Source organism: Lepus europaeus, chromosome 15, assembly GCF_033115175.1.
Source record: "Lepus europaeus isolate LE1 chromosome 15, mLepTim1.pri, whole genome shotgun sequence".
In the NCBI taxonomy this organism is placed as follows: Eukaryota; Metazoa; Chordata; class Mammalia; order Lagomorpha; family Leporidae; genus Lepus; species Lepus europaeus.
In genome coordinates, this window is record NC_084841.1 from 31,544,047 (window position 1) to 31,563,490 (window position 19,444).

General features: G+C 41.7%; 1 protein-coding gene across 4 annotated transcripts in view; it reads right to left on the minus strand.

Annotated features, from left to right (window-relative positions):
• Window positions 1-18,062: 18,062 nt before the first annotated feature.
• The window catches only part of FYB1 (FYN binding protein 1), a 179,158-nt gene continuing 177,776 nt past the window's right edge, over window positions 18,063-19,444 (minus strand). For all 4 annotated transcript variants that reach the window (XM_062211987.1, XM_062211986.1, XM_062211989.1 and 1 more), the window contains one exon: window positions 18,063-18,733. In XM_062211987.1, the coding sequence (XP_062067971.1) occupies window positions 18,711-18,733 (23 nt within the window). In that variant the 3' untranslated portion in view covers window positions 18,063-18,710. The remainder of the gene's footprint in view (window positions 18,734-19,444) is intronic.

Consider the following 19,444-nt stretch of genomic DNA (forward strand, 5'->3'; position numbering starts at 1 on the left):
TTTCAGTCACAACACCGGAAACCTCGCCCAATCGCGCGAGAACCCCTTCCCCTCCCCGCGCGCCGCGCCCGCCCCCCGCGGCATCGCCCCCGCCCCCTCGGCGGCGGGTGGTGCCGGCTGCGCTGCGGGCGCGGAGGGAGCGCCGCGTCCACCCGGGGTCCGGGAGGAGGAGCTCGTGGCGTCCGCCCGCCCCGGCCGAGGGAGGCGAGGCGGGCGAGCGGCCTGGCCGTCGGAGGGCACGTCCTCCGGGAGGGGACGTTTCCCACGCGGGGCGTCCCATTGATGGAGTTGGCGGAGTGGAGGATGCTTCTCCTCCGGCGGCCGCGGACACCGGGAGTCCGAGCCGAGGGGCGCAGGGGCGGAGGAGGGCGGCTGCGGCCGAGCGGCCACCTGCTCAGAGCTTAGCCCTGGAATCGGCGGCCGCGCTCACACGAGCGTGAGGATCGGCGCCCCGCGCAGTGTAGACTCCCGAAAATCCCGCGCTGCGAGAAGAGGCTGGCTTTTCCCCGACCAAGTGAACGCATTGCAGAGTTCCGCTCCTAGCCGCGCCACGCTCCGCCCTGGGGGGGCAGAGTCGGGGCGGCGGGGCAGTGAGGCTGGAGCCCACCTGGCCGAGGTGGCGGGAGTGCACCCCGCGCGCCCCGCCGCAGGCCCCGGGACGCGGTGTCCTCTCTGCCGGCGCCGAGAGCGGAGTCCCGGCTTGCTGTCTGCAGCTCCCTCCCGGGACGGTGGCAGGTGGGGCGGCTGCGAAGGCTTACTTCTGTACACAAATCGAGCAGCTGGGAAGGGCAGGAGTTCTAATTCGAGCACGTGTTCTTTGATACCCTAACAGACACACCTGACCCCTGACGCTGCGCCTTCCTCTGGGACCAGGTGGACTCTGAAGAGGACGAGCTTCCTGTGGCTCTTGGTCCTCGACGCGTCTTCTAACTCCCCAGAGACTGAACGTGGGGCTCTACACCCTTAACCCCTTCTCTTGGCTGCCAGGAAATACAACCTCCACCCTAAATGCGCACTGAGTAAACAGCTAATGGATGCGCACGTGCCCTGGAGCGCTGCTTCGTCTCGATGCTCTCTTCTTGCTTTAAAAAAAAAAAAAAAAAAAGGAAATGTTGCAGTTTTTTGGTTTTTTTTTTTTTTCTGTTGCTAATAATAGTGAACAAGTGGGACCACTTAAATGACCAAACTTGAGAGGTGTGTGAAGTGCAGCAGCCGTTTCAAATAACGATACGAATCTAGTAGGTTAATAAGCAACAATGGTTCACAGTATTGAGTCAAGCAAGAAGTTACAAATGTCCTGGTTTGGAAACTTCTGAAATACACACACATTAAAAGGATACATCACACGATGGATGTGTGCACAAAGAAGTCTGAGAAGATAGACATCGGAATGTTTTCCTCCCTCGGTTGTGGAATTACGTAATTATGTTTTAAATGTCCTATAGTTCATGTATATTTCATATATATATATATGTGTGTGTCACTTATAAGGGTGCATTGTAAGAAAAATAAAGTAGGAGCACGGCTTTCTTACACGCTACCCACCATCTATGTATTTCAGGTGCTTTTCTTACCATGTGTGCATTCAAACAACGTGGTGCTGCTCGTACTGCACTTCGATTTAAGGATGACCTTACTTTAAGTAAATGTGTCCTGCCAATAACAGTAATTTTAATAACAGCAACAAAGACTTGCCTTCACGTCTTGGTGCAAATTGCTCTACTTCACAGAACAAAAATCACAGAACTCGAGGTCTGGCCAGGACATTACAAGTTCTGTATTTCATCCCTCTATGTTTTACACTGTTTCACCATTTTAGACAAAGTAGCAGTGAAACATGGAAATTCTACAGCTTTCTTAAAATCATTCCAACTTTCAGTCACGCCTCATCCTATTTTTTTATTCCTGTCAATTATATATTAACTCCTTGCTAATGCAATGCAACTTTATATTCTCTTTGTCTCTAGCGAACATTCAATACAGTTGATCCACTTTTAATTGACTTCAGGTACATGAAGAGCCTGCATCCAGTTATCTTTATAGCTGTTCATGCCTACCTAAAGACCATTAGTCAATGACTCCACCTCTTTTAGAAGGATCATCTTTCTTCAATTGTACAATGAAACTAATTTTTCCTCTGTGACTATTCCACTCATGTGAGTGGTTAGGTTCTCCACATTGGCTCTTCAGAGGAAGTGCATTCCTTGTAAAAAGAACAAGTTCTTAGTGTTTGCATATGGCACCCAACTGGGAAGCAGGAGTTTAGGTAAGATTTAGTAAGGACCACATTTCACAATGTCATCTTTGCTTTTGAAATACTAGCAGTACATGATGGATTCTAGTCACCTTGGTACTTGTGAACATGTCTGAGTTTCCTCCTGTGACACTTGCCAATAACTGGCCAGCCCTCCTTCTGCAACTTGTTTTTCTTGCTTCTTTTAGTCCACACATAGGACTTACTCATTGTGTTGACTTCTGACCACTTCTCCAATTTTATTTTGATTCTGATCTGGTCATCGAGAATGTGACTTCCTCTTCTTAGTTTTCATTCCCCAGCTAGGTTTCGTTTGCTGTGTCAATGAACATCTTTTCTAGTACTGTCATTGATAAAACATGTTCTATGAGGTTGGGTCCAAGCCCACACTTCTGAAAGGTGACTCCTTGATTTTGCAAATACAGCACCTTCGCTGATAGTCCCTCTCTGGCTTCTGTTCTCTCTTGTGTTGCACGGAGTTAATACTAATTCTAGTTTATCTACCATTTCCTAGCAGTTTGGGATATACTTGTAATGCTGAACAGAAATAAAAACCTGCCAACATCCTGGTTCCCTTTGCTCCGTCTGCCTTCTTACATGTGCCACAGGAAGATAAAGCCAAGTCAAAAACCACACAATTTGGTCAGGCTATTTCTTGGTAACTCAGCTTGGTAGCTAAACCACACGTGTACTATCGATAGAAGGGCCATTCAAATGACAGGCAATAGACTGAATTAAACAAATGTTAAAATCCTACGCAGGATTGATTACTGAGATTTATTTATGGTCACAGCAGAAATAGTCTGTTGGTATTGTTCCCTTTGATTACAATCTGTCCCAGAAATCTCATTTAAGTTTCATTTTAAACAATTCTGTATGATATATAAAGACCCTCTATGAAAGCAGTTTTAAAGAAAGAATAAACCTGTTTGTGAAAGAGGAAGACATATATATATCCATAAAATAAACTCTAGAAACACAGGGACTAAAGTGTCAAAGTGACTGTCTCTGAGTGGTTGAATTTTGAGGATTTTTATCTTTCCTTTTCTCACTGTACTTGTTCTAAAACAAATTTTGACTTGTGCCATTTTTTAAAGGAAAACTAAGAGAAATTGTGTTGGCCATTCTAAACCACAGCTATAAAGATTTGATTTAATAATTTGTTAAGCATTGGATCTATCAAAATTTGTCCATCTTTTCATGAAGAAAACATTTGCACATGTACTCAAAATGTATATGTATTTACTTTTTGAATAAACTAAGACATAAAAAATAAGAATGAAAGAAAAGTGATTAAAGCTAATTTTTACTGTTAATTTACAAATGGCACAAATAAAAGCAATAGGGCTGTCCATGTTTCATTATTTTAGCATTTGTTGTTAAATAGTGTGTGATACAGCAATTCAAAAGTCTAGTTCCAGGAAGACTTTGTTTGGATATTGGGTTTTAACAATTGTTACCCCACAAAATACAAAGTTAAAACTGGAAGAACTCTATCAGCTACAGTTTCTAAACCTTAACACTCGTTTTCCAATTCCATCCATCAGTTATATAAAAGTTGTTTTAGAACATAATTTGCTAACATATGTCCATATTGCCTACCATCAGGTATTTCCGTGGAGAACCAGAAAACATAATGCTTGCAAATATTTAGCAAACTGATAAAATTATTTCAAAACCATGCATCTGAAAGATTTTTAAGATTATCAAACTGTTTTCATTACTTTTGTGTTCTGACAGAAAATTTATAAATGAACTATTTAAATTTTTTATTGTTTTCACGAAAAAAACTGAAATTTTTCTAACTATGTAGTCTCTAAATGTTCTCACCCTAACACAAGTTTCTTGCTTTTTTTTTTTTTTTTTTTTTGGTTACGATTTTAATTGTATTTATTTTCCTACAGGTAATTTCTACTCAAAAATTAAAAGAGGAAAAAAAAAAATCCTGTAGTTTAGAACTGGATCCCTTGGCCAATCTTGTCTCTTCCCAGTTCAAAATGCTACATCTCTTAATGGCCAGCATCTTCTTGGATCTGCAGTTAGACTCAACACAGTCACCTTAGCACAATCTTCGTCATGGTGTTAGCCTTCTGGAAACTGTCTTCAGCTGTTCCCCATAGCCACCCTCTTCTCACTAGAGCCCCTCTTTCCCTGGGCACACAGGGACTCCTTGCCCTACAAGTTTCTTTGGGAACTAATAACTTTCCTAGTTATTGTTACCACATTGACCTCAAAGGGAAAGACTAGATTTAGTGTTTTTAAAATGTTATCGGCAACATGCTACTGGAAGCCATATCACGAAGAAAAGCTGGCCATTAAATAAATACCAAAACTCACTATGGTACCAGAGATTTTCAAAGCCACGCCCCTTCTCATTTCAAAGTGAGTGAAAAATGAAACTGTGCTTTGAGGTCTTGCTGATATAAAATGATGCCATGTGGCACTATCTGCATACTTCTCTTTGAATCCTTCATTTCGTTTCTAGGAACTGCTTAATTGACTTTCACACAACATCACTGTTATTAAGAAAGTTGTTTACTGATAAGGATATATGTTCTTTGGTGCCTGTTACTGTGGTGGTACCGAAAAGAAAAAGTAGCTCTGTGTGTGGGTCGATACTGAGTAGTATTTACCAAACACCAGAGACTGACTCAACTCTAGAAACATCTGTGCACCCCCCCAGCTGCACAGCAACACTTCCACAATTCCTGTGTGTTGAAAACCTTTTTCTTCGAATCTTCAGCTTCTTCTCTGCCTTGATTAACGAACGGCCTTGTACTTTAGTTTCACTGGGGATTTTTTTTCCCTGTGCTATACCATAGCAGGAAATACCATTGAATTCCCCACTGATGTGCCTTTTTGTCTTTTGGCTGAGTAATGGATTCTAACATCACTGAAAACAATACAGAAAATTACCTTCACATTCTGACTGCTTATTTTTAAATATTTTGCTAATCTGACAGCTTTATAGTATCATTAGCTAACATCTCAAAGAGCATTATAGACTTAGAGTTCGGTAACAGTAAAGGATATGGCTTGTACATTCATACTTCACATTAATCCTAGTAATTTCAAGTTTCTAAAACTTTGGCTGCCATTGTGGCATCTGACCACATTGCCGTTGGTTTCCCTGCGTAATGAAGTGCTTCAGTCAGGAGTGGAAGGATCAAGTTGCCATAGCTTATAAACAGGTGCTGTGCTTTCCTTATCATTACATAGTTTCCTTGCCAGATTCGTTTTAAGCCATGTGTACATTTTGAAGGGATCGTTTATAATATACTCTTTCAACCCACTTAACTGGACATAGGCTATAGCCACAAACAGAGTGGAACACTTCCTAGGGAGCGTTGAGAACTCCCCGGATCTGCAGCACTCTCAAGACCCTTAATAACACCTGCCAATATAACCTACCTGACCAAAATAGGCTTCCAGTATTATTCTGTTGAATTAACATCAAGACTTTCTTTTTTTTCCTTTTTTTATTTTTATTTTTTTGTCTTTGGAAAAACAAAAAATCCCAACTGTTCATCAAAAAAAAAAAAAAAAAGAAAACCATAGAAACAAGTTACGATACTGAAATCACAGTGAGGAACCGTGAGTTAGCAGACAAATGGAAAAAATGAGGCTATCTGGGGGCGCATGCTAATAGCATGAAGTCACCACCACCACAAGGTGGAAAGGCGGAGTGGACTGCGGGAAGCCCTAGATTCTAGCGGCGGACCCGGGTTGGCAGTGCCCCCTAGCTTCTATCAGTAGCAATTACAAATCCTCTCCAGAAACATCAGTTCCTAGAATCTTCACAAATTCAAATAAATAAAAACACATTCAAAGATTGTTAAACTCATAGGAAAAGGTCATTATGACTAAGAATCAGCAGAAATAGAAAGAAACAAGATTATATCCTGAGAGTTTTAGATATTGATAAGACAATATAAAACAGCTATAATATATGAATACATTTTTAAGTGAAGGGTTTTTAAAATTTATTTATTTGAAAGGCAGAGTAACACAGAGAGAAAGAGAGAGGGCAAGAGAGAGGCTCCGCCCACTGATTCACTCCCCAAATGCCTGCAACAACTGGGGCTGGGCCAGTCCAAAGTCAGGAGCCAGAACTGCACCTGGGTCTCCCTTGTGGGTGTTAGGAGCCCAGCTATTTGGTCCATTGTCTGCTACCTTCCTGAGCGCATTAGCAGGAAGCTGGATTGGAAGCAGAGAACTGGGATGCTGGTCATCCCAAGCTGTGGCTTAACCTGCTGCAGCACAATGACCCCACATAAAGAATTTATGATGCCACCCCGATGGAGAAATGAGTATGGGATTTCCCCTCTCACAATACACAGTGGCTAATCGAAATCAGTATATGAAACAATTGTTTTTAGGCATTGAACAAGAAATTTCTATAGTACGTTGACCTTGAGATAAAAGAAAGTGAATTCTTTTCACAACATTCCACCTTCTCTCTGACTTTCTGCCTAGGGACATCTTTACAATCCTACACAAAGTTACGGAAACCAAACAGAACAGCAGTATCACCGCAGAGATGACAGAAAGCTGAAGCTGAGATAATGAGGCAGTTGAAGATCGAGGGCAGATCGCAGAGGTGAGGGAGTCATCCGGAGAAGGGGCTCCAGAAATCTGCATGTGGAAGCCCTTGCTTAAAAAGCTGAATGTCAAGCTGGACAAGCTTTGGGTGAAACTCCAGGAGGCCTGGCGAGAACGTCCGTGGGGCCTCTGAACTGAATGGAGATTCCAGAGGTGCAGACGTTAGACTTCCAACCAGGATGTAGAGAGTTTGGTGACCGCTCTGAGCATTCACCTAAGACTCCCCAAAAGGTCATAATTGAAGAAAAGGGTTTCATTGACACATCAGAAAGGCCACAAATTAGGGGGAAGGATGCACTAGCCGCACAGTAAGAACTACCACGGATGGACTTAACAAAACCTAAAACCAACTGATGTTCCACTAGATTAACAAATGGGGGAAAACTAAACTCATTAAACAGAAAAATTCAATATTCCACTTCTAAAACAGATAATATTTATAATGTCCAGCATATGATAAAAATTATATTAGATGTAAAAATATCAGGAAAATGTCTTATGAGAAAAAAATAGTCCATAAAAACAGACCAGAGGAAACACACACATTGAAATTAGCAGAATTACATAAATGCTGAGTTATATAGTGAAGATTTAAAAGAAACATTGTACATAATGAGTAAACAGATGGAGGCTCTGGAGAGACAAATTCTAGAAATGAAAAATACAATACACAAAATAGTGATGTTTCTGTCTCTAATTAGAAATCCACTAGATGATGATAGATTATATACTAAAAAAGAAAGGATTGATGGATTTGAAAACACTGATACAAAAGAGAAGAAAATAATAAAAGGTAAAAAAAAAATAATAATAATAAAAGGAAAGAAATAGCCTCAGTGACCTATATTTAAAAAGCAATTTTAGAGTTCCCAGAGAATGGGGAAGATTGGGGCAGAAAAAATATGAGAAGTAATAATTACTGAAATGATCCAAATTTAATGACCACAATCCAAAAAAAAGCTGAATGAATCACATGAAGTACAGAGAAAACCACTCCCAGGCATATAGTGGTCTAATTGCCCAGTATCAAAGAGAAAAAAGTAATCAGAAAACAGGCAAATTATAGAACAACAACAAGAATTACTAAGGACTTGTAGTCAGAAATAAGAGACCAGAATTCAATAAAAAGATATCCTTAGAGTACTAAAAGAAAAATATTTGCAACCTAGAACTCTATAATAAAAGCAATTTTCAAAACTGTAAGTGAAGGGTGGGCAGTGGGCTGCTCACACCCCCTTCCCATGTCAGAGCGCCTGTTTGAGTCCCCTCTCCATAGCCTCAGATCCGTCTTCCTGCTCATGTGCCTGGGAAGCAGCCAATGATGGCCCAAGTACTTGGATTCCTGCTACCCATGCGGGAGACCCAGGTGAAGTTCTTGGCTCCTGGCTTCAGCCTGAGAGTCCCTGCTGTTGCAGACATTTGGGGAGTGAAACAGAAAATGGAAGAAATTTGCTCTTGCTCTCTTGCTCTCTCTCTTTTCAAACAGACAAAAACAAATAAACTTTAAAGACAATACTCTAAGAATCTATGCCAACGTCTTCACAATGTGGGGAGGATCAGCTTTAGGTTCTGGTCCAAAAAACATACACTTTTACACCCCTTCCTCTTTAATGAGAGAACCGGCCCTGCAGAAAAGTTGTTTCTACTTTACCCTGTTAAGGGCAGGTTACTCACGTGCACCTGCAGCTCACTCCACGGACCTACCCTCAGCCCAAAGGAGTGACATTTTCCAGAGAGTCATAGGAAATTGAGACTGAGGGAAGTGGAAGGCTCTATGAGCCAATGACCGAGTGACAGGCACATAAACACCCAGCTCCCCAACCTCAAGCCAGCGCAAATCAGTGGCGCCCTACTTGCTCCAGTGTTTTTTCCTGGATCAGCAAAGTCAGGACTGGAGCTGAATCTGCATCTTAGCCCAACTTCTTACCCTGAGAGCTCCTGCTTCCTCCGTCTTGCACATTTCTCCTGCGAGCACTCCCTCAACAATTCCCTCACTCTAGAATTACGTCCCAAGCTCTGGCATCTAGGAAACCGAATTGTTAGGGACGGAATGTTTGTGACTCTCTCAGATTCACAGGTTGAAATGTACCTCCTAGGGTGATGACCTTTGCAGGTAGGGGCAGGTGGAGGTAGTTAGGTCAAGGGGTGGACCCTGCATGGATGGAATGAAGTGCCTTTTCTGGAAGAGGCCAGAGACTCAGCTTACTATTTACACTGTGCAAAGGTACAATAAGCACCTTACGGGAACTTGACCATGAGAACCCCAGATCTTGCACTTCCAGGGTCCGGAAAGGAGAGAAACTAATTTCTGTTGTTGACGAGCAACCCAGTCTACAATACTTTGTTTTAGCATCTTGAGCTACCATGCCAACCTAACAGACATTCCTAGTATGTCTACTTCTACAGATACAAGTTCATTACAAGGGTACTTTGGAAAGTTCATGAGAAAATGGAATTAAGTTTGTTTTCATACTACGTATTTTCCATGAACTTTCTGAAGATCCCCTGTATGCACAGATTTCAAATATTTTTGCACAAAAGTTAACCTATGCTTTAGTTCCATTTCCCTGATCTTTTTGAAGCACTCTCATATGTTAAGTTGTTGTCATTTTTCTTCTGTATGAATGCACAAAGAGCTTTATGTGTCCTTTAGTACCCTGTGGTTTGGGTTTCTGGCCTTGTACATTTATTTAGCTCTTGGAGGTTAGGTAACCACCACAGCCTAGTGTACTACTTTTAGATCTATACGTATTAAAGGTGAGAAATGAAAAGAAAACTCTGGTCTCCTGAGACGAGGAGGAGGCGGCAGGATTTGAGCCTTATTTAACGCTCCTGCCATTTAGGGCGAAGCTCTGACAAGCGTATTATATTAGCTGAAGTACAATAACCCAAGTTTCATCCCAACTTTAAAAAAGATTAGTTTCAATATTGCTGCTGGAGACATGAAGGACAGAGGATTACAGTTTCAAGTCTCTTACATGTTGGTATGTGTTGAGATCATCAGGTGGAAAGGGACGATGTGGTTTATGTGCCTAATGCTCTTTCACAATTTGATATAAAGTTTTAGAAAAATAATAGAGTAGGGGCCGGGCTTTGGCATAACAAGTTAAGTTGCTGCTTGTGATGCCAGCATCCCTGTTGGAGTGCAGGTTCAAGTCCTGGCTACTCTGCTTCTGATCCAGCTTCCTGTTAACGTGCTGGGGAAGGCAGCAGAAGACGGCCAAAGTACTTGCACCTCTGTCGTCACCTGGGAAACCAGTATGAAGCTCCTGGCTTCTAGCTTCAGCCTGGCCTAGCCCTGGCAGTTGCTGCCGTTGGAGGAGTGAACCATTGGATGGAAAATCTTTCTTTTTCTGTCTCTCGCTCTCTTACTGACACTCTCTCAGATAAACAAATACATGTTGAATTAAAAAATTCACTATTTTAAAGATCTACTTTAGGAATTAAGATGTGAGAGATGACACTGTCCTCAAAGGTATTTCTTTGTTGATAAGAACCTGACAACCAGCCTAAATTACCTACATTGAACATCATTATCCCTTGGGTCCATCCCCCACCACAGTTTGAATTCACACTTCTAATTGGTATCAGGCCACAGTATTTGCAACATCTCAAGTGGCTGAAGACTGTGTATTCAGGATTGCTACTTTTTTATGATCATATTCCTATTACACCTCTTAGCGGCCTTTGGTGCCACTAAGAGATATGGGATTGGCTGTCACAGATACTGCATACATTCTGCCCATCCCTCACCCATAAAAGGGCTTCTCAGTGCTGGCAGGAGTGGGTAGCTGGAGTGATTCTGCTGCATCTGATTTATTTCCCATCAGAAATGGCAGAGGTTACAGACTAACCATCAGCGCCAAATCCGGACTATCAGGAGAGTGTGTTTAGTCTGAACAGTGCAATTAAGAAAAATCGGATCAATAGTTTTAAAAAAATAAAGTGGGATATAATATATATATTTATATAGATAGATGATAGCTAGCTAGCTAGATGATAGATGCTTGTCTTGAAAAACTGGAGAATCTAGCCACACTGGCCCCACATTTCATCAGAGTTGAGCCACCTGCAAGGCCTAAGCGGGAATCAAATGCAAACTCAGACTGAGAAGTGTGGGGAAGGCTTGGTAAAGGGAGTGTTTGTAGGTGTGTGCAGTGTGTAGGGAAACCAGTGACGGGGAAGGTGAGGAGTAGCACTGGGCCCCCGGGGAGGAGCCCACCTGACATAGCCTGACCTCTGGGTGAAGCACACAGCCAGCGAGGGTGCTGAAGAAAGGAATATCCAAACTTCCTTCTCTGTCCCCTGGACTGACTGCCCGTGCTCCCCAGGGACCAAATGACACTGAAGCAGTCCACACAGGTCAATGTTGAACAGCATGGAGCAGGATGGAGAAGGGGGTCTGGAGGGCCAAAAGGATACCCAACATAATTAGCAACTCACCCTGTGGATGGAGCTTTTATTCTACAGTTGGCCACAGTCCCCACCAGTCTCTATTGTCCCACAGCAACACTGAACGTCAGATACCATTATCATCACGCTGGCACTCTGGTGCTTCTCACAAGACAAATACATTTCTCTGCAAATGTCTCTGCCAAAAGTGAATAAGGAATGAGAAAAGCACAAATTCTTCAAGAAAACTGTGGAAAAAGCATGTAAGAGAAACATTACTACACGTTTAATATGTAAACAGAATATACCTCAGTCTTTTGTTTTCACCTTTAAAATTATTTTCAAAGGCAAATAGACAAAGAACTCTCCTCTGTTGGCTCAGTCCATAGATGCCCATAATAGCCAGAACCAGGAACTCCATCCAGGACTCCCATGCTGATGGCAGGGACCCAACCACTTGAGCCACCCTGCTGCCTCCCTGGGTGTGCATTAGCAGGAAGCTGGAGTCAGGAGGCAGAGGTGGGGACCAAACCCAGGCACCCCAATATAGGACAATGGTGTCATGGCTGCTGGCCAAGTGCTTGCCCCATATTTTGGTCTTTTGCAAAAAACACTTTTGGGGGTCCAGTGTTGTGACACAGCAGGTTAAGCTACCACTTGTGATGCTGACACTAGTTCAGTTCTGGCTGCTCCATTTCCTGGCCAGCTTCCCGCTAAGGCACCCGGGAAGGCACACGTGCTTGGTCCCCTGCCACCCACATGGGAGACGCAGATGGAGTTCCAGGCTCCTGCTTCAGCCAGGTCCACCCTGGCCATTACAGCTATCTGGGGAGCGAACCAGTGAATAGAAGATATCTTTCTCTCTCTGTCACTCCTTCTCTCTCACTGTAACTCTGCCTTTCAAATAAGCAAATAAAAATTTTTTGATACTGTGCCTATTTCACTCATGAGGTCATTAGCTTTTCTTATAGCACTTTGAATTTTGTATTGGGAAATTATCTTTCTACCATTTAGTGTAGTCTCATTTGAGAGGATGATTCTAGTGACTTTTTGTTACTATGGGAGCTGAGGGGTTAGGATCCACCCTCCCCCCACCACAAGGACAAGCGCAAGTCCTAAGCACAGTCAATGGGGCTCTGTCGTCCCTGGGACACCACCTCCTGATTGAGTTACTCAATGGCAATAGTTACTTTCTGTTGTTTGTAGTTAAGAACACTTGCCGAATCATTACCTACACGTACTAGGTATAACATTACTACTTCGGTATTTAAACAAATTTTATTCTTTTAAAACATTTATTTATTTGAAAGGCAGTTACACACACAGAGAGAGAGAGAGAGAGAGAGAGAGAGTCTGAGTGAGCTATCTTCCATCCACTGGTTCACTCCCCAGTGGCCACAACAGTCAGTGCTGTGCCAAGCCAAAGCCAGGAGGCTGGAACTCCATCCAGGTCTCCCATGTGGGTGGTAGGGGTACTTGAGCCATCTTCCGCTGCTTTCCCAGAAGAATCAGCAGGGAGTTGGATTGGAAATAGAGCAGATAGGACTCAAACCGGTGCTCCAAACAGGATGCTGGCATCACAGGCGGCACCTTAACACACTGAGCCACAATAATAGCTCCATAAACATATTTTCGTTTTTTTAAAAAAATTATTTATATATTTGAAAGGAAAGGCAGAGTTACAGAGAAGCAGAGGGAGAAAGAGAGAGGTCTTCCATCTGCTGGTTCACTCCCCAGATGGCTACAATGGCCGAGCTGTGCTGATCCAAAGCCAGGAGCCAGGAGCTTCTTCCAGGTCTCCCACGTGGGTGCAGGGGCCCAAGGACTTGGGCTGTCTTGAACTGCTTTCCCAGGCCATAGCAGAGAGCTGGATTGGAAATAGAGCAGCTGGGACTCGAACCCGCATCCACATGGGATGCCAGCACTACAGGTGGCGGCTTTACCTGTTGCGCCACAGCACTGGCCCCAACATATTTTTTGACATTTGGAAAACTTTTATCACTCAATAGGCTGTAGAAAGCTGTAGAGGAATTGCTGAATGTAAGTGAACCCCTCAAAGATGAGAAGTACCTAGTGAACACCTATTACTTTAGCAAATTTGCAGATAAAGCTAAAGGCTGCGGCTAAGCCCCACCTTACTTTAGTACAATGTGCATACTATTGCTTATGATTTACCCCGAGGAAGCAGAACCAAGACTCACTGAATTAGAAAATAGACACCTGCATTAGGAAAGCCAGGAGAACTTTCTGCCTACAGTGTAGTTGCAAGAAATATAGAACAAATAAGATGGAGCCCTCTGTAACCTAATATTCAGACGTAGCAACTGGACCCAACTAGTTTATTTATTCCATTATTATGAATTATTTTACTGTTTGCTGGATTTACTATTATGTGTTTTTGTATTACTTTCAAATATCATCAGGCAAATAACTGGGACTTACAGAAAGTTTACCACTGTTGAAATAATGCACATCTCAACAGGATCCCACTGAGCGGACATGGTCAAAATGCATAATAGCAAATTACCAAGGAAGGCGGTAACAAGTCAGCCTGTGTCAGACTCTGTACAAAATGCTTAAGTACATGGTTTCAATTCATTTTGACAGTGATGCTATACAGTAGATCCATTCATATTTTGTGAATAAAGATGTTGAATCTTAGCAAAGTTTAGAATCTTGTTTAAGGTTACATAATCTCAAACAGAAGGCAGAAAAATGACATATTTAGTTACTAAAATAAACCCTTATCTATGTTACATGATTCTGACAATATAGGCAATATCGGCGGAGATTTCAAGATTAGTAATAATAATAATAGATCATAGTTAATCCTAATCATATGTCCAGAATAATGTTTATTATTTCACAAGTGTTAATAGGAAATAATTTATTAGGAAAATATTTGTAATCTCTGATCTATTTCTATCCAAACCTCTGTTTTATAAAGAAACATAGGTCCTTGATTACCCTTTATCTCTCAAATATTTTTTAAAGCTTTATTTGAAAAGTAGAGTAGAGGGGGAGAAGGAGAGAGGAATGGATCTTTCACCTGCTGGTTCAACCCCCGAATTCCCACAACATTCAGGGCTGAGTCAGGCCAAAACCAGGAGCCAGAAACGCCTTCCTCGTCTCCCACGTCGGTGGTAGGAACCCAGGTACTTGAGTCTTCTGCTGCTGCCTCCCAGGCACAGCCACACAGAGCTGGATCAAAAGCAGGGGCTGGGACTCTGAATCCCGCTTCAATCTGGGACGTGGGTGTTCCAAGTGGTGGCTTAGCCTACTTTGCCATGGTGCCTGCTCCTATCTTCCAGTTTTTATTTTCCTGGCTAACTGGTTCCTTCCCATCAGTTTTCCAATAAACTCAAAGTCTTTTCAAACAATTTCCCAGAATAAAACAAACAAGACCTTTCTTCATTTATCTTTATTTCATATTCTTCACTATTACAGCCAACTTGTTGGGAAGAGGTGTCTGTATTGTGTGTCTCAATTTCCCATTCACCTCTCGACCCATCTGTCTCGAAGGACTGCTGGAGCCTCTGACCGAGGGTGGTCGCACAGAGCCTTCATGTGTCTGCCCGTCTCAGTCTGCTACAGCTGCATAGTCATCTTGTCCAGGGGCAGGCCTGACCCTTCCTGGGGTGGCCCACATGGGTGATGAGCAAGATGGGGCAAGAGGCTGGCCCTTCCGCTTGAAGCAGATAACTGATGGGCACTGTTGCCTTTGTGGCCCTGTCTGTTGGACTGAAGTCTTGTCAGTCTTGTATCACCTTTCAATTTCTTCATCCACTGAATCTTACTTCTTCCCCTTTCTTTCAAAGATGTTGAACCTTAGCTAATATGCATCTGGTTCCCCAAATTCTATTCTAACATGTGGTTCCAGAAATTCCCCATTGGTGACACCATGGCAATCAGCTTGGTCTTGATTGCATCAGTGAATATTTCTGGGGTTGCCAAAGACCTACATGCTGATAAATCTAACAGGCTTTTATTAGTCATCAATTTTTAAAAAGATTTACTTATTTATTTGAAAGTCAGAGTTACATGAGAGAGAAGGAGAGGCAGAGAGAGCGAGAGGAAGAGAGAGAGAGAGAAAGAGAGAGAGTCTTCCATCCACTGGTTCACTCCCCAATTGGCTGCAATGGCCAAAGCTGCTCCAATCTGAAGCCAGGAGCCTGAAGCCTCCTCGGGGTCTCCCACACAGGTCCAGGGGCCCAAGGACTTGGGCCATCTTCCACTGCTTTCCCAGGCCATAGCAGAGAGCTGGATCGGAAGTGGAGCAGCCGGGACTAGAATTGGCACCCATATGGGATGCAGGCACTGCAGGCGCCAGCTTTACCTGCTGCGCCACAGCGCTAGCCCCATATCAGCCATCAATTTGCATAACCTCTCCTGGCATGTGAGGTAGAAATTAAGGAAAAATTATAGTGACAGCCAACAGAATTAATATATTTTTTGCAGACACATCATTCATTATTTTATCATCAAATACATAAAGAAAGGCTTCAAATATCATGCCACGTAGAAGAATACAAAAATGAGACTGAGACCTTGTTATCTGGGAGCTCTTTTTCCCGAGGTTTCATTGAACATGGAGAATGAAAGCAGAGATAGGTACTTCTGAGTTCTGAGCTTGAGCAAATGGACGGTGGGGATGTCACAGAGGTAAAACCTATAGGCAGGATAAATGGTTTAAGGAGGACAAGAGGAAAAGTTCATTGTTGAGTCTTACGAGCTAAAGGTAATTGCAGAACAATGCAGCAGTGCCCTCAGAGTAATTGTAGTAGAGACTAAATTGCAATAATAAGATTTCAACATAACTTGAGAAAACAGCAAATGAGGGGTAGGAGTGAGGGCTTGCCAAACCTAGCCGAGCACCCAACTGGTATCTAAGGGTCATTAAAAATCAATCACAAAGTGCCTTCCCCAGAGATTGTGATTTGAAGTTGATCCCAAGAGGGAGACGTGCATTTTTACAAATTCTCCAGCTATGCTGTGTTCTGTTCTGCTGCCTTCCCAGGCGCATTAGCAAGGGGCTGGATGGGAAGTGGAGCAGCCAGAACTCAAATCGGTATTCACATGAGAAGCTAGCACTGCAGGTGGATGCTTAACCTGCTACACCACAATGCCAGTCTTTCTCTCTCTCTCTCTCTCTCTCTCTCTGTCTCTCTCTCTCTCTTTAAGAATTGTTTTATTTTATTTATTTGAAAGGCAGAGTGACAGAGAGAGAGTGTTTGACAGAGACAGGGAGAGGGAGAGAGAAAGGGAAAGGGATGGGGGAGAGAAGGAGAGAAGTAGAGAGGAGGAGAGGAGGAGAGGCGGTGAAGGAGAAGGAGAGGGAAAGACAGGGGGAGGGAGAGGGGGAGAGAGCAAAGTACCAAGGATACTGGTGGAAGATCTGAACTTAAACCAGAGGTACCCCATCCTCTGAGGCTGAAGAAAAGGAAGAAAAAATAGGTACAGAAACGTTTTGTAGATGTGGGATGAAGCTAAGGGAGAGAAGGCTGAAAGCTTCAGCTTTTTATGAAGTAGGTGGCAAGGTTATCTGTAGAATAGATTTTTTATTTTGCTTTTCTCACATGAAAGAATTTCATATATGAAATTACAACTGAAATCATATCTAGTATATTAAAGATTTCAAATATTTATTTTATATTAGGGTAATTATTATATAAATCACAGGTGTATTTGTGTGTTTTTTTGGTGCCTATATCAAAACTCTGAAGTACTCTCTTAATCTAATTTGGAAGTTAAAAAAAAACTGACCTTCATTGAATTTATGCTATTTCAGTCAGAAAAAAATTACTTAAAACATATACTGTCATTGTATTATATATATTTGTTACTCAATTTAATAAACAAGAGCCACTTTTGAACCCGTGTAATTGTGTACATCTAGTCCTAAAAAAACTATATACTGGCTAACTCAATCAAAAAGCAGACATTAAAATGTTTTTTAAGTGGAGCAAATCTTTGAGATCAATAGTTCCTAACCTGGGGGACCCAGACTCTCAGAAACTGAACAGAGGAAGTTGATGACTGATTTTCACAGTTCCTGATGTAAACCCCATCTTACCCCTCGGAAGGCTTCGAGTTCCTTGACTACTTGAAATTGTTTCACTTCAGTAGACACTTCAATGGGTCCTTGCAATATTAAAACATGGGTAACTCATCAATCATTATTGAATCAATACATTTAAAAGCTAGAAATAAACTTCCCAAACATGAAGCTGGGATAGGAGAAGGATTATCAGAGTTTGAGTTAACTGGTAGTGAAAAAGGGGAAAGTTGATTGAGTCTAATCCATAACTGACAGATGAGAACACTGAAGGGAAACAGAATTTATCATGTCATCGTTCATTAGTAGAAGAGCCAGCATTTGGATTTGTTCATTTCATATTTTAGGAGTTAGGAAAATGTTATCTAATATGTTATTTTCTTGGGTGTGTAGTGTTCTTAGCATCTGAAACACAAGTGATTCTCATTTCTGGTGGTGGGGGTTGCTTTGGGACGAATGCGTATCCATAGAAAACACCCTAGTCCAGACCCTTGGTTTCTTAATTTGGACTCCGTCTTCCAGCCGACTTTCCAAAAAAGTGGAAATAAATCCTGTAGAGGCCATTAAAAAAAAAACTTTCAAAAAAAGCTTCATAGGAAAAAGGTGTCATAAAAGATTAGTTAGTTTCAAGATACATTCTTTCATTCTTAATTTTAGGATAGTTCCCATTCATATCTATGCTGGTTATCATTGCTCTATAAGCAAAGTATGGAATTAAGATTCTGACAGTTAATGAATCTGCAAAAAGAAAACTTATTTGAAACTTCTGTAGTTTAATGTTAGATGTGCACACTGAATGCATTACATTCTCATGGGTTACCACATAGTCACAATTGCCAAATAGAAACAAACTTTATACAAAAGTTTCACTATTACAATAATTTTCAAAAAATATTTAACAGCTCTGCCTTTTAACAAGATAGATCATTTGAATAGAAAATATAATATGCTTTCATATTTAGAGATACAAACAATAGCTTTCTTCTTGCGGAATGTTTTACAATTTCCTTCCCCAGATTCTTTATTTTTCTTCCTTAGGGTTGTTTTTTAGACAGTATAGTCATGTTTTTTTCTGCAGTGATCTCATTTTTTCACTCTTTTTTGAAGAGGAGAAGACATCTTCCATTGACAGCCTAAAAGTAATATCTTCATAATCACGGCCAGAGCAGAAATGGGTTATTTTCTAATTCTTACATGTCACTGATGCAGTCTTCTGAGATATTAAGCAGAAAGACCATTTTCTAAGTTCAACATTTCAAAACTTTCTAGGGGTAATCAGAAATTCACAACAAACAGTACAAGTGGTTTTGTGCATTCATTTTCTATGATACCCAACAATGGTTTCCAGTGGAGACTCCACCTTCATCTTGGCAACTAGGGGACACAGCAGAAAGACCAAAGCTGAGCCTAGTCATTATCATAGATACAACCTGGAAGAAAAAACACGCAAACCTAAATGTAGTTATAGAAACACAAGCTCTCTAGGTGTTCCAAGGTGAGAAATGTGGGTAACAAATGCTGACTTGGATTAAAAAAAAAAAGTAGAACTGAGTCCCTTATGGAAAACTAGTTACGTGAAAGGTCACATTTAATTTCATTGTTTAATAGACAATTTCCAATAACATTTCTGGACAGATGTATTCTCTACCAAATGAGACTCAATGTGATTTTGTTTTCTTTGGCATTGTACTCTTTGGTAGTCATTCTGAATGAGGTTGAAAATTTTACATATATGAATAGGAATCACTGGTTTAAAAAGACTAGCGAGCAACACGACCAGCACTGTGCTTCACTGGAGACTAACTTGTTAAATAACAATTCAGAAATAAATGATGCTTCTGTACCTACTTACTGATCAAGTATGCATATTTATTTTGATGAAAGAAATCATTATTAAGATTCATAGTCCGATGGAAAATTTATCAAAAATTGTTACTTCTCTTTTCAAAGAAGAGGTTTTTCTCTCTTGTTTTCCAGTCCTTGGTGAAAAAAGGAATTACTTTTTTCCATGATAGCAGGGCATTTACCTTGCTTAACATCTTTAATAGATTCACATTCTGACCATATTGGAAGGCTATAAGGCTCTACTTCATTTAGTAAGCTGGTGTTGGACAACAGCAAACACACCGCAGCTGTTCTTT